This window comes from Ctenopharyngodon idella, chromosome 10 (genome assembly GCF_019924925.1).
Source record: "Ctenopharyngodon idella isolate HZGC_01 chromosome 10, HZGC01, whole genome shotgun sequence".
Lineage (NCBI taxonomy): Eukaryota > Metazoa > Chordata > Actinopteri > Cypriniformes > Xenocyprididae > Ctenopharyngodon > Ctenopharyngodon idella.
This window is the reverse complement of record NC_067229.1, coordinates 41,353,270-41,377,755: the sequence shown is the minus strand read 5'-3', so window position 1 is coordinate 41,377,755 and position 24,486 is coordinate 41,353,270. Positions and strand designations below refer to the sequence as shown.

Below are 24,486 nucleotides of genomic sequence, written 5' to 3'. Positions count from 1 at the left end.
TGTATTTTAAATGTGATTTATAAATGACGATAAACCATAGAGGGTTAAAATGAATGAAGCGGTGCAGGTTGATAAAAAAAACTGCCCTGATTCCAGTCTGCCCTCTGGCACAACAGACTGTTGTCCATGAATGATGGATTCAGCTTAATGGTGATTTACTGAGGGAAATTATGTTTCACCAATGATGTGGCAATTACATTTTACAATACATATTTTTTGAAAGCATATTTTGTTAATTGCTTGTATACAGGGTTCCTACGCAGTCTGGAAAAGTATGGAAAAGTATTTAATTTGATTTGAGTAATTTCCAGGTCTAGACATGTAAGGAAAAAGGAAAGCAGAGTATGGAAAAATATTTGGACTTCCAGACTATTGCCCATTATTTAGTTTTCCATAATAGAAAATTAAGAATTTAATGAAAATAAATTAATCATACAAGAAGTGTGTTTTCATGACAACTGTTTACTGATTCTTTAGTGATTGTCAAACATGACTGAATAAATTCAGAATGCACTTTTTCATTATGCAAAAATGCAGGTTGTAAGTGTTTTGGGTTTCTTCTCACAATATTCTTAGCACTGTATTACAGAGCCTCTAAAAGAACCTTTGCCAAAATAAAAAAAATATATACAGACTTTCGTTTGCACATGAGAAACCTAAGGCCTTTAAAATATGACATACTGCCCTAACAAAAGCCAACTTTTGAACACTTTTTTTTGACTGTATCAGTCTTTTTTATAGACCTATAACTTGGAAAATAGGACAATGCACACAGCCGTATTGTGCCATCAGCCCATTTCGTGTCATGGTTTCTTAAATTGGACATTATAGGCCTTGATATTAGAGGTAGGCCTGCTGCCTTAAGCAAGTAGATCTCTATTAAGTCATGTTCATACATGCTCTTGTTTTCTTCATAGTAAGATGGCAGTGACGCACAAAGGAAATAGGTTATAAAACTAGAAATTGTAATGCGTAAGAACACAAAAAATTTCTTGTATGCGTGCAAACGTCTGTATAATTTTTTTATTTTAGGGGCTCTGTATGTTGTCATCAATAGAAAATGACATGTTAAATATGGTCTGAAAATCTACAGAAAGGTTTGGAAATTTGAGTCTGGAAAATGTGTAGGAACCCTGTGTATGAAGAAAAACAGTGAATGGCGTAATCCATTTAATTAGTCATCATTTACTCATTTTGTCAACAATACTAACAACAGAAGCATTGTTACTAGGCTTGTCAAGATCCAAAAATAAATAAATAAATTCCAAGACTTACATATTCATTGGTAGCAAGAAATTTTTATAGTTATAGGCTACATCAGTGTTTACATTTATAGCATTTATCATAAAAAAATAATGGCGATACATCCATGAGAAATAAAGATACATTAACTATACTTATCATTACTGTCAGTGCTGTGCTTTGATTGGCTAGATGACAGTTCTAGAGGTGTGGCATTGGTGAAGAGTGTCACAGACAGTGATAGGCTGAAGAGACTGACACTTCTTTATTCAGTATATAATGCTTCAGGGAAAGTCTGCAGCCTGGGCAAACCTCAATAAGACCTTACTGTAAGTATATCATATTCATTATTCATTCTTTTTCTTTTTTAATTATTATATGAACTGTAAACCTGCTTCTCTGCCTGGACAGGATGACAAAAGCATTTGAACATGATTCAAGAGGTCACTGGAAACAGGAATATTTCCTTCCTGTCTGCTGGATTCTCTGGTATACCTCACATGAGATACTATTATATATTCCTGTTTATTGCCTACTTTATTTCTTTTCTAGGAAACTCCTGCCTCATGTTTGTTATCATCACGGACAGAAATCTTCACACTCCTAAATATATCGCTGTCTTTAATTTATCACTGACAGACATTCGTGAGAGTACCGCTGTGATCCCTCAGCTACTGGATGCATTTTTGTTTGGGAATCATCGGATCTCATATGGATTGTGCATGTCCAATATGTTATTTGTTTCAGTGCAGTCACTGACTCTCACTATTTTGTCTCTTGACAGATTAGTAGCTATTTGTTTACCACTGAGGTATCATGTGATTGTGACCCATAGATCAATGCTTGTTATGATTGGTGCTTCATGGACACTGGCACTGATGCAAACAATCACTGCAGCAGTTTTCATGACTAGACTTTCTTTCTGCAGAGCTGGTGTCATAATTATTCGTTTCTGTAATCGCGGGTCTGTTTTCTTAAGCTATGTCATCATTAGTGTTCTGTTTCAGGTGATCATCATGTTCCCAGTATTTTTTATTATCTTTTCATATACATGTATAGCTGTAACATTGTTCAGAATCACAACCCCACAAGACCGTCAAAGAGCCACAAAAACATGTGCTGCTCATTTAATATTAGTGGCTGTATTTTATGTGCCCATCTGCCTAACATATGTCTTTCAGGTCCTTGTAAGCATCAACACTACAATAGTCATTCTTTCTCTGACCTCTGTGCTTCCTCAAATGCTTAACCCTATAATCTACACATTTATGACAAAGGAGTTTATGGCATCTGTGAAAAGACTTGTCAAAAAAAGAATCATGTTTTCATCTAGAATACCATCTGTGTTCCAGTTATAATAATAGCAGCTGTGTGGTTTTTATTTGTTTATTTGTGTGGAATTCATCTCATCAGTACATTTTGAATAATTTTCATAAAAGTAAACAATGTATATTACAGAATGTTATAGAATTACTAAATGTGAATCAGTGTTTGTTTTGTTACTTGAAACATAAATTGTAAGTGCAACATCTTTATTCTTGTGCCAGTCTGATTTTCTAAATATAAAAATTCTTCCCATATTCATTTGTACTGTAATGTTTAGACACACTGTACAGTATTTATTCATTAAAACTGTTAGGAAGGCTGGTCTATAAAGACAAGGGTTATTCCATGAATCATGGTGCCAAGCAATACCGACAAATACATTGAAATAACTATTTTGATATTCTGTTAATGAGTGCATATCTAAACACAGTTCTTTATCACAGGTAACACAACATTCCAGACAACAGGCGACTTGAGCTCCACGCAGTCAAACTCCTCTGCAAATGTGACCTTTGTTCGTCCTGCAACATTTTTCATCAGTGGCTTTTCTAATATGCCACATGCAAAATACTACTATGTGTTCTTGTCTTTGGTGTATGTTGTGACTGTTTTAGGGAATTCATTTATCATGTGTACCATTTATTTGGCCCGCAGACTTCACACAGCCAAATACATTGTTGTTTTCCATCTGGCCATTTCTGATCTGTGTGGAAGCTCGGCTTTAGTTCCAAAACTCATTGACACATTTTTATTTGAGCACCAGGAGATTTCATATGAAGCGTGTTTGGCATATATGTTTTTTGTGTATCATTTCATGAATCTGCAGTCTTTGACACTAGTTGCCTTGGCTTATGACAGACTGGTTGCTATTTGTTTTCCTCTACGGTATCATGCCATTGTAACCAAAACAGCCATGTTTCTGATCATAGGTGTTATATGGACCCTTTCTGTGACTTTTATTGCTTTACTGGTGAGTTTGATCACAAGACTCTCTTTTTGTAGCTCAACTGTAGTAAATAGTTATTTTTGTGAACACGGCCCTCTCTATAAACTAGCTTGTAATGATAATGTCATAAATTTGATCATGGCAAATATTTGCTTTGGTCTCCTGGTATGTATGCCACTGATATTAATAATAATCTCATATTTCTGCATTGCTCTGGCTCTGCTTAAGATTGCTCATGGTGCTGAACGGAATAAAGCCATGAAAACCTGCACCTCACACCTCATGTTGGTGGCAATCAGTTATGTCCCACTTTTAGGTACTAATATTGCAGCTTTAGCAACGTTTATCCATCCAAACGCTCGGATAATTAACAATTCCTTAACTCAGATAATACCACCCATGCTGAATCCCATCATATACACTCTAAAGTCAGAGGAAGTCATGCAATCCATAAAAGAACTGTATAAACAAAGCAAGGTGAATGTACTACAGAAATAAAGGTTAAATGCAAAGAGTGATAAATACAGTTTGCTGAAATTAACAAAATACAATTTTGTTCATTTGCATTAATGAATCTGTACTTGTGTGTTGACTGTGAATATCTGGTTAGATATATTGTAAGCTGAGAGCATTCAGCATATATTTAATTCACCAGGATTGATTTACAGCCTTCTCATATGTGATAAAAATACAGAATTTAGAATTTGTTGTAAACAGGCCAAAAATGAAATAAATTCACTTCAATTTGTTTTGTTGAAAATGATTGAAATGTTTGTTTGTAGTGCAACAAAGGTTTCTATGCCATGCGTGCAGATTTAATTTTTTTTCATACTATGGAAGTCAACGTGGATTCACAACTGTTTGGTTACCCATATTCTTCATATATATCTTCATTTGTGTTCAGCAGCACAAACAAATTCATACAGGTTTGGAACAACTTGAGGATGAGTAAATGATGGCAGAGTTTTCATTTTTGGGTGAACTATCCCTTTAAGTTGTATACCAAAGCCATTTGACTTTCTTTTTTTATTCCTGCAACACAAAATGTAATATTATCATAAATGGAAAAAAGGTGAATAAAATGAATGGGGTTCATTGGAGAAAAAAAAAGTCATAACGTTTGAAAGACATGAAGGTGAATACATGATGACAGAATTTTCATTTCACATCTCCATGCAAAAGGGTATAAATATTATAAATTGTTGTTTACATGTTCCCACATAGGCCAAATATGAAATGTATTCCTACATGGAAAATGGCTCAGACAGCAGTATCTATAGTATGTGAAGTAAAATATAAAGTAACTCCCACAGAAGCTACAAACCCGATTCCAAAAAAGTTGGGACACTGTACAAATTGTGAATAAAAAAGGAATGCAATAATTTACAAATCTCATAAACTTATATTTTATTCACAATAGAATATAGATAACATATCAAATGTTGAAAGTGAGACATTTTGAAATGTCATGCCAAATATTGGCTCATTTTGGATTTCATGAGAGCTACACATTCCAAAAAAGTTGGGACAGGTAGCAATAAGAGGCCGGAAAAGTTTAATGTACATATAAGGAACAGCTGGAGGACCAATTTGCAACTTATTAGGTCAATTGGCAACATGATTGGGTATAAAAAGAGCCTCTCAGAGTGGCAGTGTCTCTCAGAAGTCAAGATGGGCAGAGGATCACCAATTCCCCCAATGCTGCGGCGAAAAATAGTGGAGCAATATCAGAAAGAAGTTTCTCAGAGAAAAATTGCAAAGAGTTTGAAGTTATCATCATCTACAGTGCATAATATCATCCAAAGATTCAGAGAATCTGGAACAATCTCTGTGTGTAAGGGTCAAGGCCGGAAAACCATACTGGATGCCCGTGATCTTCGGGCCCTTAGACGGCACTGCATCACATACAGGAATGCTACTGTAATGGAAATCACAACATGGGCTCAGGAATACTTCCAGAAAACATTGTCGGTGAACACAATCCACCTTGCCATTCGCCGTTGCCGGCTAAAACTCTATAGGTCAAAAAAGAAGCCATATCTAAACATGATCCAGAAGCGCAGGCGTTTTCTCTGGGCCAAGGCTCATTTAAAATGGACTGTGGCAAAGTGGAAAACTGTTCTGTGGTCAGACGAATCAAAATTTGAAGTTCTTTTTGGAAAACTGGGACGCCATGTCATCCGGACTAAAGAGGACAAGGACAACCCAAGTTGTTATCAGCGCTCAGTTCAGAAGCCTGCATCTCTGATGGTATGGGGTTGCATGAGTGCGTGTGGCATGGGCAGCTTACACATCTGGAAAGGCACCATCAATGCTGAAATATCCAAGTTCTAGAACAACATATGCTCCCATCCAGACGTCGTCTCTTTCAGGGAAGACCTTGCATTTTCCAACATGACAATGCCAGACCACATACTGCATCAATTACAACATCATGGCTGCGTAGAAGAAGGATCCGGGTACTGAAATGGCCAGACTGCAGTCCAGATCTTTCACCCATAGAAAACATTTGGCGAATCATAAAGAGGAAGATGCGACAAAGAAGACCTAAGACAGTTGAGCAACAAGAAGCCTGTATTAGAGAAGAATGGGACATTCCTATTCCTAAACTTGAGCAACTTGTCTCCTCAGTCCCCAGACGTTTGCAGACTGTTATAAAAAGAAGAGGGGATGCCACACAGTGGTAAACATGGCCTTGTCCCAACTTTTTTTCAGACGTGTTGATGCCATGAAATTTAAAATCAACTTATTTTAACAAAAATAAAAAATACTATTATACTGCCTGCCAGTATGAACAATAGTGCAGCTAAAAAAATCTATACCCTAAAAGGACGTGGTCATTAATGCATAACACATAGATGATAATAATAAAATGTAATTTTTTGGTTGAATATTATTATTGTATTTTAAATGTGATTTATAAATGACGATACACCATAAAGGGTTAAAATGAGTGAAGCGGTGCAGGTTGAAAAAAAAACTGTCCCTGATTCCAGTCTGCCCTCTAGTGGCATAACAAACTGTTGTCCATGAATGATGGATTCAGCTTAATGGTGATTTAATGAGGAAAATTATGTTTTGCCAATGATGTGGCAACTACATATTTTTTGAATGCATATTTTGTTAATTGCTTGTATACAGGGTTCCTACGCAGTCTGGAAAAGTATGGAAAAGTATTTAATTTGATTTGAGGAATTTCCAGGTCTGGAAAAGTATGGAAAAAGAAAGCAGAGTATGGAAAAATATTTGCACTTCCAGACTATTGCCCATTATTTAGTTTTCTATAATAGAAAATTAAGAATTTAATGAAAATAAATGTATCATACAAGAAGTGTTTTCATGATAACTGTTTACTGATTCTTTAATGATTGTCAAACATGACTGAACACTTTTTTTTTTGACTGTATCAGTCTTTTTTATAGACCTATAACTTGGAAAATAGGACAATGCACACAGCTGTATTGTGCCATCAGCCCATTTCGTGTCATGGTTTCTCTGCCGCCACAGAGGATGCGTTAAATTAGACATTATAGGCCTGTTTAGTCATGTGCATCCATGCTCTTGTTTTCTTCATAGTAAGATGGCAGTGACGCACAAAGGAAATAGGTTATAAAACTAGAAATTGTAATGACACAAAAAATTCCTGTGCACATGTGAATAGTTTCTCAAGGGCACGAAAAAGTTTCTCGTGTGTGTGGAAAAGTCTGTATGTTGTCATCAATGAAAAAAAAACCATGAGAAAATAAAAATATTTACAGATGACTGTGTTATATACCAAATATAAAGCTGAAAAAAAAGCTATGTGAAGCACTTATGTTAAATATGGTCTGAAAATCTACAGAAAGGTTTGGAAATTTGAGTCTGGAAAATGTGTAGGAACCCTGTGTATGGAGAAAAACAGTGAATGGCGTAATCCATTTAATTAGTCATCATTTACTCATTTTGTCATTTCAAACGAATAATAACAACAGAAGCATTGTTACTAGGCTTGTCAAGATCCAAAAAAAAAAAAAAAAATAAATAAAAAAATTAATTCCAAGACTTACATATTCATTGGTAGCAAGAAATATCCTTTTATAGTTATAGGCTACATCAGTGTTTACATTTATAGCATTTATCATAACAAAAATAATGGCGATACATCCATGAGAAATAAAGATACATTAACTATACTTATCATTACTGTCAGTGCTGTGCTTTGATTGGCTAGATGACAGTTCTAGAGGTGTGGCATTGGTGAGAGTGTCACAGACAGTGATAGGCTGAAGAGACTGACACTTCTTTATTCAGTATATAATGCATTAGGGAAAGTCTGCAGCCTGGGCAAACCTCAATAAGACCTTACTGTAAGTATATCATATTCATTATTCATTCTTTTTCTTTTTTAATTATTATATAAACTGTAATTCTGCTTCTCTGCCTGGACAGGATGAAAAAAGCATTTGAACATGATTCAAGAGGTCACTGGAAACAGGAATATTTCCTTCCTGTCTGCTGGATTCTCTGGTATACCTCACATGAGATACTATTATATATTCCTGTTTATTGCCTACTTTATTTCTTTTCTAGGAAACTCCTGCCTCATGTTTGTTATCATTACGGACAGAAATCTTCACACTCCTAAATATATCGCTGTCTTTAATTTATCACTGACAGACATTTGTGAGAGTACCGCTGCAATTCCTCAGCTACTGGATGCATTTTTGTTTGGGAATCATCGGATCTCATATGGATTGTGCATGTCCAGTATGTTATTTGTTTCAGTGCAGTCACTGACTCTCACTATTTTGTCTCTTGACAGATTAGTAGCTATTTGTTTACCACTGAGGTATCATGTGATTGTGACCCATAGATCAATGCTTGTTATGATTGGTGCTTCATGGACACTGGCACTGATGCAAACAATCACTGCAGCAGTTTTCATGACTAGACTTTCTTTCTGCAGAGCTGGTGTCATAATTATTCGTTTCTGTAATCGTGGGTCTGTTTTCTTAAGCTATGTCATCATTAGTGTTCTGTTTCAGGTGATAATCATGTCTCCAGTATTTTTTATTATCTTTTCATATGCATGCATAGCTGTAACATTGTTCAGAATCACAACCCCACAAGACCGTCAAGGAGCCACAAAGACATGTGCTGCTCATTTAATATTAGTGGCTGTATTTTATGTGCCCATCTACCTAACATATGTCTTTCAGGTCCTTGTAAGCATCAACACTACAATAGTTATTCTTTCTCTGACCTCTGTGCTTCTCAAATGCTTAACCCTATAATCTACACATTTATGACAAAGGAGTTTATGGCATCTGTGAAAAGACTTGTCAAAAAAAGAATCATGTTTTCATCTAGAATACCATCTGTGTTCCAGTTATAATAATAGCAGCTGTGTGGTTTTTATTTGTTTATTTGTGTGGAATTCATCTCATCAGTACATTTTGAATAATTATCATAAAAGTAAACAATGTATATTACAGAATGTTACTAAATGTGAATCAGTGTTTGTTTTGTTACTTGAAGCATAAATTGTAAGTGCAACATCTTTATTCTTGTGCCAGTCTGATTTTCTAAATATAAAAATTCTTCCCATATTCATTTGTATTGTAATGTTTAGACACACTGTACTGTATTTATTCATTAAAACTGTTTAGGAAGGCTGGTCTATAAAGACAAGGGTTATTCCATGAATTGTGGTGCCAAGCAATACTGACAAATACATTGAAATAATTATTTTGATATTCTGTTAATGAGTGCATATCTAAACACAGTTCTTTATCACAGGTAACACAACATTCCAGACAACAGGCGACTTGAGCTCCACGCAGTCAAACTCCTCTGCAAATGTGACCTTTGTTCGTCCTGCAACATTTTTCGTCAACGGCTTTTCTAATATGCCACATGCAAAATACTACTATGTGTTCTTGTGTTTGGTGTATGTTGTGACTGTTTTAGGGAATTCATTTATCATGTGTACCATTTATTTGGCCCGCAGACTTCACACAGCCAAATACATTGCTGTTTTCCATCTGGCCATTTCTGATCTGTGTGGAAGCTCGGCTTTGATCCCAAAAACCATAGACATGTTTTTATTTGACCACCAGGAGATTTCATATGAAGCATGTTTGATGAATATGTTTTTTGTTTTTCATTTCATGAACGTGCAGTCTTTGACACTAGTTGCCTTGGCTTATGACAGACTGGTTGCTATTTGTTTTCCTCTAAAGTACCATGCAGTTATTACCAAAACATCCATGTCACTCATCATAGGCAGTATGTGGATTTTTTCTATGACTTTTTTTGCTGTACTTGTGGGTTTAGTCAACAGACTCTCTTTTTGTAGATCTACTGTGGTCAGTAGTTATTTCTGTGACCATGGCCCTGTCATCAGCCTTTCCTGTAATAATAATTTCATAAATTATCTCTTGGCATATATTGGCTTTGGTCTCCTGATTTGCATGCCGGTGATGTTGATAACCATCTCATATTGTTGCATTGCTGCAGCATTGCTTAAGATCGCCCATGGTGCTGATCGCATAAAAGCCATGAAAACCTGCACCTCACATCTCATGTTAGTAGCAATTTTTTATCTCCCAATTTTAAGTGTAAATGTTAAATCCATCTCAACATCTATTGATCCAAACTCCCGGATATTTAACAATTCCCTGACACAAATAATACCACCTATGTTGAATCCCATCATATACACTCTAAAGACAGAGGAGGTCATGCAATCCATAAAAGAAATGTACAACCGACGCAAGGTGAACACTATTTTGGAAAGAAATGTGAAACAGAGAAAATAAATAAAGGTGCTTGTCCTTTCACATTTTGTCCTTCGGATTTTCATTTGTTTAAAGATTGAAAGAAACCTGATACTGTTTTTTACATAAATAAATATTGGACAAGCTGTATAGTGTCTGTCATTTAACAAATGATCAGCATTGGCTGGCTTGATGTTTAGATATAAAACAATTGTACACATTTTTCATGTGTGATTAGAATTTAACATCACAGTGCTCAAATAAACATATTTGATCAGAATTTGTGTGGCTCCTTTGTTGTAGCATCCAATGGCACCACCACCCTTACGGAACAAAAATATATGGGAATATACTGCAAAATATAATGCGATATATTACATAATACATTTCCATATATGGGGAAACTAGTGCTTATATTTTTCAATATACTGCAATATATGCATTGACCATGTATGGCTATATATTGATACATATAAAATATGTATAAATGAAGACAAAAATAGCATTACATTTATAAAGTTTTATCCTTTATTGTGTACATATATTGCACATACATGTTCCCATATAAATGTGAATGTATTGTACTGTACTCATTCATGGAATGAGTTGCAATCAGTCATTACAGACTTCTAGTTCCCAGCATGCTTTGCTTCTGACTGTTAAAGGAGAGTATATGTTAAAATTAAGTGCTATTTCATGTGTTTTGCTCAATATTGATATAGGGGGAGATCTGTTAGTGTTTAAAGTCATATTATTTTGGAATTTAAAAGGTTTTCTGGTATGTGTGAGTTATTGGGGTTACCACTGTGCTGAAGAGTAGAGTCTATGGTTAGGTTTATGATTGGCTGAACACCATTAAGACTATAATAACTTTATTTAAAAAGTAACGGCTGTGCATACTATAGCACAGTGATAGCCTCTTTGGTAGAAACTTTAATACATACAGGTGTGCTTTTGTTAACTAACTTGAAAATATGGAACATTTAAAATGTAAATTATTATAAAATATAAGAAATGTGTTATACATAATATATATTTGACCATATATGTGTTTATACTGCATGAGTAAATATATCTGCAATATATCATGCATGCAAAAATCTATATATTATTAAGTATATTACTGAATATAAAATTACATACATTATAATATATATTAGTAAATATGCCGCTGCATCACAGTCTAAATTAAAATGATTTTTTCTAGCAAAAACAATAAAAGAAATTAAAGAATAAGGCATAATGTATTAAAAGGGTAAATATATATTTTAATAAACAGCTCGACAAAATATGTCAGATGAAAAGAACTATCAATTCAATCCTCAGGTGGCATTTAGAGAAGAGAGGACAAATGTTTGTAGAGGGAGTCTAGTAGTATCACTGTAAAGCTGCTTTGACACAATCTGCATTGTTAAAAGCGCTATATAAATAAAGGTGACTTAACTTGACTAGTAGCCTAACCATTCAGTGAACACCAGCATACAACCGAATAAATGTTGTTATGCAGCACTTAAACAGTCACACAAATAGTCACAGGGAAGGTAAAATAATGCTTATGTAATAGTACTTAATAAAAGTAAAAAGCAGGAAAACAGCAGTGGTGTCTGTGTAGGGCTCAGCGCAGGACCCCCCTGAAGGCCATTGTGTAATTCGCACCCTGTTTATATGTATGAAAATTAGTGTGTGAAACATATGTGGTAATGTTACAATGTTCTCAAAGAACCTCTCTACATTAAATTCTATTATCCAGTGGTGCCCAGTTATTATTTCAGAGAAATACTGTACTGCAAAAGTACCATGCACTGGCTAGTTAGTTGTAAGTTGCTAGCGTACAGTATGCTAGCGTTTCCAGACGTCCGTTTCCACAAAGTGGAATTGATTGTTTACAACTTCACAATTGTCTTAAAGCGAATTAACAGTTAGATGTTAAAGGTTTACTTCATCCAATAATGAATATTGTGCCCAATTTTACTCACCATAATGTTATAAGTTTTCTTCGATTGCACATTAAATTCAGGATCGTGTGCATATAGGTGGTATAAAAGAAAGTATTTAAACATTGAAAACATTTTAAAAGACCTCACGCTAGATTCTGTGTGGTAAAACTCTTAAACGTTCAATAATAAATTACTATAGAAATTACTTTACAATGAATTGCAAGTGTGTAATTTAATTACACACTTGACCTGAATTACTCTACCCACCCAATACCCTCAAAATTGTGCCATCTAGTGGTCATCAGACTAAACTCAAATTACTGTCATTCCTCAGACCAGACTTCCTCAAATCTGGCCCTGCCCTGCAGAGTTTAGCTCCAGCCCTAATCAATCAAGGTCTACAGTGTTACAGTGAGGTGAGTTTGATCAGGGTTTGAGCTAAACTCTGCAGGGCAGTGGCTTACACAATGTCACAGATACCATGAACACCATGCATGAACAGTTTTCAAATATTCAGGCAAACTATAAGAACTATTAGCTTGTTTCTGCCACTTTGCAATCTCACAATTCTGACCTTTTCTCTCCAAGCTGCAAGTTTATCATACAATTCTTTTTTCTTGCAATTCCAAGTTCAGGTATAAACTCAAAATTATATTTCCAACTAGCAGCACATAATACACAAATCCACTACTAATACTTACTAATGTACTTGTGGTCCCTCCAAAATGTCATTAAGAATTACATTTAAACATATTTTGGAAAAAGAAAAAAGAAACACCAAGAATGTTTCTTTAATAAAACTGTCTAGTTTTTAAGTTAAATGAAGTACATTGCAAAATAGCTACACCTGCTCAAATTAAAGTAGCTATTAAAAAAGTCCCATATTCAATTAAATATGATGTTGTGATAAAAGAAAACTAATATATGCATATTATTAAATTGTGAGTTTAATATTTAAACCAGCATATGAAGACATGTACAAAAGTCTGAGTCTAGTGAAAAAGCCTTTGTTTGGCTTCTTTCTTGTCACTGTGTAATAAATATGTACATTGAACATACATTAAAATGTACTGCAAAAGTACACCTTTCATGAGATATTTCTTTCAGTGCATTCCTGAAGTTCTTGATACTATGCATTTTGTTAAGAAAACTAGATGGATGTTTTATTGTGCAACAGTCTCAGAGTCTACATCAGGCAGATTGTGTAGCTGACGTCCTTTGCTTCAGGAGCTGCTCTTTGCGAGTGTTCTGGTAGGTGGTCATGCACTCCTTAAACTTCTGAACCTCAGTCTGACACTTCCTCCAGTCCTGATGCTCAGCCATACAGTCCTGCAGAGCGTAGTGGAGCTCAGCACAGCCTGTCCTGGAGATCATCCCATCCACTGGATCATCCTCCTCCTCACTTCTGCTCCGGTCGTGAGGGGATGGAGAAGGAGCCGATGCCATACTGTCAAAAAATGATAATTTAAAGATGTGTGTGTTATTATATAAATCAAAGAAAATGTATGTAAACAAACCGCTCGTATATCAGTACGTTATTCGATTTTCTTTCACGTTCGAGTGTAGAAAAACTCTTAAAGGTGTAATATTTAAATAAACTTGCCTTTGCCGTTTGTAATGATATCAAGAGTTTACTTCAAGGAGGTTTTATAACTTGTCTAGCCGGACACATTTCATATCACGAACAGGAAACGTGTTACATTTTTAAAGGTCCGAGTCCATTCATCGACGTAAGTAAAATGACAGTACATGTAATTACAATTTCTAACCACAAGATGGCATTGTTATATCAGACAATTGCAATGGGCTGAAGCGTTTGTTCAAGACACATTTAAGAAATCAAGTCAAAATAGTTTTTCTACATATTTCATGCATATGATTTATTTTTGTCTTAACTATCATGTGTTAGGTGACCTTTCTGAACAAATGCTGTTCAGCCAGCCAGCAGTTTCGATCTTGGTGGGGTAGGTAAACCTGGCGCCAGCTTTGGAGACCAAGCAGCTTTTGATTTTCATCAGAGACATAGCTACTGTAGGATACAGGGTAAAGACAGTTTTAAACAGTGCAGTTATTAAAAAGAAAGACTTTATGTTAGAAACTTTAATAAAGTTTTATGTGTGTGGTAATAAAAATACAGAATAAGGTTGCTGAGGAATTGAGTAACATGGACAATCAAAAGCCACAGTTTTAATCAGATGAACACTGCACTCACATTACTGGCAGCTTTTTCGCACGTGTAAACATTTTGTGAATATAAAACATTGTTATCATGCTTACTATCTATTATTTCTGTCTATCCATTCTTAAATTATTTATGAACATCAAGAATTTGCATTATTTAGAGTAGAGCAAACAAAAGCAATCTTGCACAATGAGAGAAAACATGGGAGATGTGCTCTCTATGACTATTAAATGGTGCAAGTTAATCAAGCAAACTCATTTTTACAAGTTACCTGTAGAGCAAATGTAGAATTGGAGATTTAAATCTATTATTGAAAAACAATGCATTTTAAAATGAACACCAAACAATACATGAAGCATCACAGAAAGCCTCCAAAATAACATCAATAACATGAATAATCTCACTTGAATCACAATTATGTTCTAAATTATTGTATATTTTTTAAAGGATGAACAGACAGTCTGTGGGTTAGCAAAGAATAAATCCTGCTTCGAATCTGTTTAGTTTTCAATGAGTAAATGATGGGATTCACGCAGGGTGTGATGAGGGACGACAAAGACAAGCACACCGTTCTTACATTTGGGTTTATAATAATTCCAGAAAATCCAAGATTGAAGATAATAAAAATTGGAATGAAGAATATGGCCACTAACATGAGGTGTTCGGTGCACGTGGCCAGCGCCTTATAACGGCTCTGATTATTCTTCATTCTGAATACAGCGATCAATATACCCATGTAAGTAAAGAAAATAAAAATCAAAGGTCCAAGATTGAAGAGTATAGTTAAAGCAGTGGCAAAATTCCACTGGTGCGTCGTATCACTGCAAGCAAGTCTTAAAACAGGAGTATAATCGCAAAAATAGCTGTTGACCTTAAGAGAGCCACAAAATGAGAGGGTTGGGATGGATGAAATGCCATAGAGTACTGTAGTAAGACCAAAGAACCAAACTGCAACAATTATGTAAGCCATTCTGGTGTTTGTGTTTATAGACTCCTGTCTTAAAGGCAAGCAGATCGCAATGAACCTGTCATAAGAGAGAACGCATATGGAAAATGACTCAAGGGGTAAAAAAGCATAGTAAATGTACATTTGCACAAGGCACAGTTTGAATGGCACAAAATTGTCTAGAACAAGGTAAGTCTTTATCATGCCAGGCACAAGAGAAGTGCTGAGAATAATATCAACTAAAGCCAGATTACCAACAGCTATGAACTTTGGGACATGCAGTCGGTGGTCATAGAAAATGATGGTGATCAGAAAGACATTGCATATGACTGTGATCACATAAAGCACAGTGAGGAACATGACATAGATATTATTGTAAGGCATTGAACTCAAGGCAACAATATAAAATCCTGCAGGCTGAATGATGGAGTTGTTGGGGGCAGAATTGCTGGCATTCTGCATGGTCGTCTTTCCTTTAGGGCACAACTTGATTGCAGTGTGCTTTGCTTTCAGTGGACAAGAAACCAGATACCTATGAGAAATAATCACAAACATCCTGTGCTTTACAATTCACCTTCAACATATGTGTTATTTGATGGCATAAGCCTTTATCAAATTCAGCCGCAAGAATGAAAACATAAACATAACATGTTACAATGACTGTCTTCATATACATACATGCAATAATTTTGTGGTGGTTTGTGGATCATGCAGACCGCACAGTTGTCTTCACTGCAGTTTTCGCCTTTGCTTCACAGTCCCGGATCACTGTGAATCCTGAATATTAACTTGATAATCGTTTTTGCGCAATATATTGTCCAATTTGTCCTCCAGAGGTGTCATTAAAGAACCTCTGGTATGTAATAGTCTTGAGAGAAAAGACATTCATTAGTGGTTTTTGCTTCATTAATGTGAGATTATTGATGGTATAACTAATTGCCTTAAGTGTCACTAATTAGTCTATTTTTATGTTCATTTTTGTAACAACAATAAAATGTCCCATGTGGGATGATGCAAAGATGGCATTATGAAAAAAAAAAATGTATATCAAAAACTTTAAATTTAAAATGAAAAACTATACATTTTTTTCTGAAGCAACTTTTTGATTCAGTTTATATAATGAATTAAAAAATAAATATGTTCTAGGTGTTCTTTTGGTCTTTCCATTTACTCTATCAAAGAATCCTGAAAAACTATATCATGGTTTCCACAAAGATATTAAACAGCACAACTGTATTCAACATTAATAATAATAAATGTTTCTTGAGCACCAATCAGCATATTAGAATGATTTCTGAAGGATCATGTGACACTGACTGGAGTAATGATGCTGAAAAGTCAGCTTTGCCATCACAGGAATAAATTACATTTTAAAATATATTAAAATAGAAAATAGTTATTTTAAATCGTAATAATATTTCACAATATTACTGATTTTATTGCATATGCAGCTTTAGTGAGCATATATGAGACTTTCAAAAAAAATTTATACAGTGCCCTGCAAAAGTATTCAGACCACTTAATTTTTCCCCTTGTTATAATGCAGCCTTGCAAAATGCTAAAATATGTCAAAATATTATTTTTTCAATCAACACTCCATGCTGTGATAACTGATAGTTTTGCAAATGTATTATTTAAAATAAATAAATAAATAAATAAATAATAAAAATAAAACAGAAATATCACATTGTGTATTTAGAGTATTTAGATCCTTAACTCAGTACTTGGTTAAAGCACCTTTGCCAGAGATTACAGCGTTAAGTCTTTATAATGTGATAAGCTTTGCACACTTGAATTTTTTTTGCGTCTGCGTCTGCGTTGGTTGCATCTGCGCAGATGGGGTGAGCGTGTAAGGCAGTATGACTACCAACTCAAGTTCACACCAGGGAGGGACAACGTGGTTGCTGATCTCCTATCTCGATCAATTGATGCGCCCACACCAGCAGCCTCGCCAGACCTTATTCAGATGCTTCCCACACCTCTGCAAGAATCGGTCTCCCTAGAGCAGCTGCAGAGGGAGTCCAAGTGTGGGCCCACACTGACAACACTCCGCACATACACTATATTGCCAAAAGTTTTGAGGCGCCTGGCTTTATGTGCATATGAACTTTAATGACATCCCATTCTTAATCTGTAGGGTTTATTATGGAGTTGGCCCACCCTTTGCAGCTATAACAGCTTCAACTCTTCTGGGAAGGCTTTCCACAAGGTTTAGGAGTGTGTTTATGGGAATTTTTGACCATTCTTCTCGAAGCGCATTTGTGAGGTCAGGCAGTGATGTTGGCGAGAAGGCCTGGTTCGCAGTCTCTGCTCTAATTCATCCCAAAGGTGTTCTATCGGGTTGAGGTCAGGACTCTGTGCAGGCCAGTCAAGTTCCTCCACACCAAACTCGCTCATCCATGTATTCATGGACCTTGCTTTGTGCACTGGTGTGCAGTCATGTTGGAACAGGAAGGGGCCATCCCGAAACTGTTACCATAAAGTTGGGAGCATGAAATTGTCCAAAATATCTTGGTATGCTGAAGCATTAAGAGTTCCTTTCACTGGAACTAACTAAGGGGCCAAGCCCAACCCCTGAAAAACAACCCCACACCATAACCCCCCCTCCACCATCACTTTACACTTGGCACAATGCAGTCAGGCAAGTACCGTTCTCCAGCCAACCACCAAACCCAGACTCGTCCATCGGATTGCCAGACAGAGAGGCGTGATTCGTCACTCCAGAGAACACGTCTCCACTGCTCTAGAGTCCAGTGGCGGCGTGCTTTACACCACTGCATCCAACACTTTGCATTGCACTTGGTGATGTAAGGCTTGGATGCAGCTGCTCGGCCATGGAAACCCATTCCATGAAGCTCTCTACGCACTGTTCTTGAGCTAATCTGAAGGCCACACAAAGTTTGGAGGTCTGTAGCTATTGACTCTGCAGAAAGTTGGGACTTCTGCGCACTGTGCGCCTCAGCATGCGCTGACCCCGCTCTGTGATTTTACGTGGCCTACTACTTTGTGTTGATCCCAATTGCTTCCACTTTGTTATGATACCACAAACAGTTGACAGTGGAATATTTAGTAGTGAGGAAATTTCACAAATGGACTTATTGCATAGGTGGCAGCCTATCACGGTACCACGCTTGAATTCACTGAGAGCGACCCATTCTTTCACAAATGTTTGTAGAAGCAGTCTGTATGCCTAGGTGCTTGATTTTATACACCTGTGGCCATGGAAGTGATTGGAACACCTGAATTCAATGATTTGGAGGGGTGTCCCAATACTTTTCTCCTGCTCTGCTCATGCTTTGCCGAGAGATGGAATTGTCATTGGACAGACTCAGATCACAAGAATTGTCAGCTGCAGCAGCAGGTGGCACCTGGGCAGCAGCCAAAGCTGCCGTAACTTCAAACCAGAGGCGGATGAAGGACAACTTTGACGGAAGACACAAGGCCAAACCCAGTAAGATAACAGTTCTAGACTGGGTTTGGGTCCGGAGAACCCACTGTAGCAACAAAATGGCATCGTTTTTGGTCCAAACCCCTCCAGGTGGATTGTCAGTTAGGCATGCTAGAAGACTGCGGAAAGTGCCAACCCCTTTCAACTCAAACAAGTGCCCACAGGCGAGGGAGCCTAGTGGATGAGCAACACAGAGCTCGGCTTTTGTGCAACCATCACTGAGGCCATTGCAACCATGGACAAGCCGGGTGCTTCAAGGTTCTCCTGTCTGGGTGGTCCTGCAACCATCTCCACCGGCTGTGGGGCCTCAATCTCTTTAGCCACTGCTTGATGAGAACCAGGATGGCCAGGAGGTACTGCAATCAACAGTGTCTGATGGTCGGCCGATTCAAGCAAGAGCTCGTCCTGCATTCCTAAAGGACTCTCTATCCATAGTTGAAGTGAGCACAGTTTATTTAGTTCTTTAAGTGAGGGAGGGAGGGAGGGAGGGAGGGGATGATGATGTGATCAACTCCTAGGTTTTTTGGGCTTTTGTCTGCTGTGTGTGCATGCGTTGTGTGAGTGGCACAGAGCTAGTAAAGTGGTTATCTGTTTATCTGTGTGTGGAACTCATCTTCATGTTAAATAGCTAACTGAACTACTCCAACATAAAAGCGGAAGCTCAAACGTGCTGCGTAATGCACGAGAATGAACCACATTGGTTCTTGCACGTCATGTGAACATGCTTGAGCTTCCATTGGTTTACCACAACTTATGTGCGAGTAGATGAATGTTTATGCGAATAAAAGCCTAAATGCAAACTGTTCATTCATTTCACTTTTTTTTTTAAAAAACTAGTAGAACTAGTGAACTATACTGTAGAACTAAATATCACAGCCTAGCTTATCCCAAGATTCATTGCGTGCCTGATTTTGTTAGAAGAAAATGCCAATTACACTTGAAATGTATGTAAGTATTGGGTTATACCTTACTTGAATATCTAATGATATAAATGTAAAAAAACAAACAAACAAACAAACAAAAAAAAAAAAACCTACATGAAAGCTGTTTAAATGTTGACTCATCCTACCAAGATGCTATTTTATAGATAGCTTATACTCTTTATTATTTACACAAACAGACCAAGGTGAACATATTTCAACAGGTTGTGAAACCTGTTTTGTTTTCAGACATTTTCTAATAAGAAGAATCTACAAGATCAACCAGGTTAAACAATCCCATTTCAATAGCTCAATTGCACTTTTCCAGATTCTTAAGAATCAGTATTTAAAAAAAGCATTCTATAACAGACATGTCTACAACCTCTACATTGTAAACGTGATATTAGGTCATTGCAGTCCATCATCAACCTGTTTTATTGAAAATAATAAAGTTTGAAGTCACCATTATGAAGATAAGTGTTTGCTTTAGTTTAGTTGGGCTCTTGACGCCTGGATTTTTAACATAAGTTTTTCTTTGGCTGCTGTGAAGTTTCTGAAGTACATTTGTTATAACAAAAATTGCAAAAGAAGTTTTGGTCAGATGAAGTTGGTTATTTATTGATGTTGATTCAGCCATCATTTAGTGGCCTGATTCACTGATCTCATCCAGAGTCTGATCTATAAGCGATAACGAGAGCTAATCCGTGCGTTTCATGTTTATTCTGAACTTGCCTTTGCCGTTTGTAAAGATATTAAGAGTTTACTTCAAGAAGGTTTTTATAACTTGTCCAGAGCAACGGCTCTCTCTGAACTTGTCTAGCCAGGCACATTTCATTTCACGAACAGGAAACGTGTTACATTTTTAAAGGAGTACATTCATCGACATAAGTAAATTGATAGTACATATAATTACAATTTCTATCCACAAGATGGCATTGTTATATCAGACAATTGCAATGGACTGAAGCGCTTGTTCAAGACACATTTAGTAAATCAAGTCAAAATAGTTTTTCTACATATTTCATGCATATGATTTATTTTTTTGTCTCAGCTAGCATGTATTAGGGGTAAATGCTGTTTAGAGAGCCAGCAGTTTCGACCTTGGTGGAGTAGGTAAACCTGGCGCCAGCTTTGGAGACCAAGCAGCTTTTGATTCTCATCAGAGACATATCTACTTTAAGATACAGGGTGAAGACAGTTTTAAACAGTGCAGTTATTAAAAAGAAATACTTAATGTTAGAAACTTTAATAAAGTTTTATGTGTGTGACATAAAAATACAGAATAAGGCTGCTGAGGAATTGAGTAACATGGACAATCAAAAGCCACAGTTTTAATCAGATGAACACTGCACTCACATTACTGGCAGCTTTTTCACACGTGTAAACATTTTGTGAATATAAAACATTGTTATCATACTAACTATATATTATTTCTGTCCATTCTTAAATTATTTATGAACTTCAAGAATTTGCATTATTTAAAGTAGCAAACAAAAACTGGCTGCTTACAGTATAGCAATCTTCACGATGAGAGAAAACATGGAGATGTGCTCTCTATGACTATTAAATCAATGTTACAAGTTAATCAAGAAAATTCATTTTTACAAGTTACCTGTAGAGCAATTGGAGATTTAAATCTGAAAAGCAATGCATTTTAAAACCAAATAATACATGAAGCATCACAGAAAGCCTCCAAAATAACATCAATAACATGAATAATCTCACTTGAATCACAATTATGTTTAAAACATTATTGTGTATTTTTTAAAGGATGAACAGACAGTCTGTGGGTTAACAAAGAATAAATCCTGCTTCGAACCTCTTTAGTTTTCAATGAGTAAATGATGGGATTCACGCAGGGTGTGATGAGGGACGACAAAGACAAGCACACCGTTCTTACATTTGGGTTTATAATAATTCCAGAAAATCCAAGATTGAAGATAATAAAAATTGGAATGAAGAATATGGCCACTAACATGAGGTGTTCGGTGCACGTGGCCAGCGCCTTATAACGGCTCTGATTATTCTTCATTCTGAATACAGCAATCAATATACCCATGTAAGTAAAGAAAATAAAAATCAAAGGTACAACCATGAAGAGTATAGTTAAAGCAGTGGCAAAATTCCACTGATGTGTCGTATCACTGCAAGCAAGTCTTAAAACAGGAGTATAATCGCAAAAATAGCTGTTGACCTTAAGAGAGCCACAAAACGAGAGGATCAAGATGGATGAAGTGCCGTAGAGTACTGTAGTAAGACCAAAGATCCAAATTGCAACAATTATGTAAGCCATTCTGGTATTTGTGTTTATAGACTCCTGTCTTAAAGGCAAGCAGATCGCAATGAATCTGTCATAAGAGAGAACGCATATGGAAAATGACTCAAGGAATAAAAAAGCATAGTAAATGTACATTTGCACAAGGCACAGTTTGAATGGCACAAAATTGTCTAGAACAAGGTAAGTCTTTATCATGCCAGGCACAAGAGAAGTGCTAAGAACAAGATCAACAAAAGCCAGATTACCAACAGCCATGAACTTTGGGACATGCAGTCGGTGGTCATAGAAAATGATGGTGATCAGAAAGACATTGCATATGACTGTGATCACATAAAGCACAGTGAGGAACATGACATAGATATTATTGTAAGGCATTGAACTCAAGGCAACAATATAAAATCCTGCAGGCTGAATGATGGAGTTGTTGGGGGCAGAATTCCTGGCATTCTGCATGGTCGTCTTTCTTTTACGACCCAGCTTCCTTGCAGTTAGCTTTGCTTCCAGTGGATGAAACCAGGTATCTATGAGAAACAGTCACAAACAGCCTGTGTTTTACAATTCACCTGTGTTATTTGATGACTTAAGCATCAAAGTCAGCAGCAAGAATGAAAAAATAAATATAACATGTTACAATGACTGTCTTTCATATACATACATGTAACAATGTTGTGGTGGTTTGTGGATCATGCAGACCGCACTGTTGTCTTCACTGCAGTTTTCGCCTTTGCTTCACAGTCCCGGATCACTGTGAATCCTGAATGTTAACTTGATAATCTTTTTTAGGCAATATATTGTCCAATTTGTCCTCCAGAGGTGTCATTAAAGAACCTCTGGTATGTAATAGTCTTGAGAGAAAAGACATTCATTAGTGGTTTTTGCTTCACTAATGTGAGATTATTGATGGTATAACTAATTGCCTTAAGTGTCACTAATTAGTCTATTTTTGTGTTTATTTTGTAACAACAATAAAATGCCCCATGTGGGATAATGCAAAGATTGCATTATGAAAAAAAGTGTGAAAATTGTATATCAAAAACTTTACATTTAAAAGGAAAAACTGTAAAAAAATCTTTCTGAAGCATCTTTTACATACATATATATATATATTTGATAATTTGGTCTTCCAATCTTCTTTGCAAATCCTCTTTAAGTTCAGGCAGGATGGGGACGCCCGTTCTGATTTTGTCGAGATAGACCCGTTCCTGGGTCAACATATTTTGTTTAGCCTAGAACAACATTCCTGTCCGAAAATTTAATCCTAACCATATCCCAGCCCCTAAACCTAAATAAGTTATCCCTAAAATCAGAGGGAAATGATGAATAACACTGATGTAGAAGCACCAATCCCTGGTTGTAAGCCTAAATTTGACATAAACTGTAAACTTGTCCTTCAAATCTGACTGGTTGATTGGAATATTCTTCCAATATCAACAAGATCCAGGAACATGTTGCACTTTGTAAAATCAGGATCTGTATCAGAGGGCTGCCATTTTCAGGTCTCTTTACAGATATTCGATTGAATTTAAGTCTGGAAGTGGATGGGCCGTTCACAGGACATTCACAGAGTTGCCATGCAGTACATCATTGTGCTTTATACATATGTGGTATACATATTTGACTTTAAAATAAATATAAATATAAAGACAATCCTGCATGCTTCAGGAAATACCAGACGTGGAAGTGATGGAGAAAGACTGAGAAAAAAAGAGACTGCATGACTGCACTTAGATGAAGTATGAACACAAGTTAAACAGCTTGATTGATCAGTTCTTTCTTTCTTTCTTTCTTTCAATAATTACATTTAAAGATATCAAGTTGGTTTTGAGTAGTTTAAATTAAATTAAAATGAGACACCTGAAGGCACTGTTTCATTTAAGAATCTTATTGTGCACGACTAAACATTGCTGCCACAGTAATGCTTTGCGGGGCGTGAACACTGGCGCTGTTCCTTGGGAGGCGCTGCCTAAGAGGTAGAGGGTGCAGGCTTGCTCTGCTGAGCCGGTGCAGGCCTGGGGCGGCTGGAAGCAGAAGCAGAACTGGAGCGCTTGGGTAGGAAGTGTCGCATGGCTTGGGACGACTTCTGTGCTGCGGTGAAGCGTTTCGTGAAGCCCTCTACCGCTGGCCCGAAGAGACCGGAAGGAGAGACCGGGGCGTCCAAGAAGGCCGTCTTGTCCAGGTCCTTTATCTCGGTCAGGTCTTCCAGCCCACAGCCGCGGGGGGACAGAGGTGAGCCGCCACTGCTTCATCCAGGGGCGGTAGGTGTTCGTAGCCCTTCTCTTCAGAGCCGTCCACAGTGGTGAGAGCTGAATGGTGCGTAGTGCGTAGGCGGGCAGAATAGGGAGCGTGCCACGACTTCGTCAGCTCGTCGCGCACCTCTGGGAAAAATGGGGCGGAGCGCTGGCGAGGGGCCTGGCGACGACCCGGCAGGAACCACTCATCGAGCCTGCTCCGCGATGGCTCTTCTGGCGGGGCCCATTCGAGGTCCAGTTCCTCTACTGCCTTC

General features: G+C 36.9%; 7 protein-coding genes across 8 annotated transcripts; 4 read left to right on the top strand and 3 right to left on the bottom strand.

Moving 5' to 3' along the window:
- Window positions 1–1,560: 1,560 nt before the first annotated feature.
- LOC127520319 (olfactory receptor 13C2-like) lies at window positions 1,561–2,600 on the top strand. Its single transcript, XM_051908306.1, has one exon. It carries the CDS (start codon window positions 1,674–1,676, stop codon window positions 2,598–2,600), a length of 927 nt encoding a protein of 308 aa, XP_051764266.1. The 5' UTR covers window positions 1,561–1,673.
- Window positions 2,601–2,913: 313 nt separating this feature from the next.
- LOC127520318 (olfactory receptor 1468-like) lies at window positions 2,914–4,012 on the top strand. The gene is made up of 2 exons (XM_051908305.1): window positions 2,914–2,923; window positions 3,012–4,012. The coding sequence occupies exons 1-2, from the start codon at window positions 2,914–2,916 to the stop codon at window positions 4,010–4,012; spliced, it is 1,011 nt and encodes a 336-aa protein (XP_051764265.1).
- A 3,948-nt stretch (window positions 4,013–7,960) lies between these two features.
- On the top strand, window positions 7,961–10,314 carry or42a9 (odorant receptor, family 42, subfamily A, member 9). The gene is made up of 2 exons (XM_051911270.1): window positions 7,961–8,020; window positions 9,293–10,314. Exons 1-2 carry the CDS (start codon window positions 7,963–7,965, stop codon window positions 10,312–10,314), a joined length of 1,080 nt encoding a protein of 359 aa, XP_051767230.1. The 5' UTR covers window positions 7,961–7,962.
- Window positions 7,982–8,787, top strand: LOC127521855 (olfactory receptor 13C2-like). The gene has a single exon (XM_051911298.1). The coding sequence runs from the start codon at window positions 8,032–8,034 to the stop codon at window positions 8,785–8,787; it is 756 nt and encodes a 251-aa protein (XP_051767258.1). The 5' UTR covers window positions 7,982–8,031.
- A 2,824-nt stretch (window positions 10,315–13,138) lies between the features above and the next one.
- LOC127521862 (cytochrome c oxidase assembly factor 4 homolog, mitochondrial) lies at window positions 13,139–20,450 on the bottom strand. 2 transcript variants are annotated; one of them, XM_051911306.1, is made up of 2 exons: window positions 20,438–20,450; window positions 13,139–13,656 (listed from the first exon to the last, which is right to left on the bottom strand). In XM_051911306.1, the coding sequence occupies exon 2, from the start codon at window positions 13,653–13,655 to the stop codon at window positions 13,401–13,403; it is 255 nt and encodes an 84-aa protein (XP_051767266.1). In that variant the 5' UTR covers window position 13,656; window positions 20,438–20,450; the 3' UTR covers window positions 13,139–13,400. The 2 variants fall into 2 exon arrangements, with proteins under 2 accessions (XP_051767266.1, XP_051767265.1); XM_051911305.1 differs by lacking the exon at window positions 20,438–20,450 and adding an exon at window positions 13,813–13,954.
- On the bottom strand, window positions 14,819–15,814 carry LOC127521857 (olfactory receptor 10A2-like). The gene has a single exon (XM_051911300.1). It carries the CDS (start codon window positions 15,797–15,799, stop codon window positions 14,819–14,821), a length of 981 nt encoding a protein of 326 aa, XP_051767260.1. The 5' UTR covers window positions 15,800–15,814.
- A 1,005-nt stretch (window positions 20,451–21,455) lies between the features above and the next one.
- LOC127521856 (olfactory receptor 10A2-like) lies at window positions 21,456–22,511 on the bottom strand. The gene has a single exon (XM_051911299.1). It carries the CDS (start codon window positions 22,434–22,436, stop codon window positions 21,456–21,458), a length of 981 nt encoding a protein of 326 aa, XP_051767259.1. The 5' UTR covers window positions 22,437–22,511.
- Between the last annotated feature and the right edge of the window lie 1,975 nt (window positions 22,512–24,486).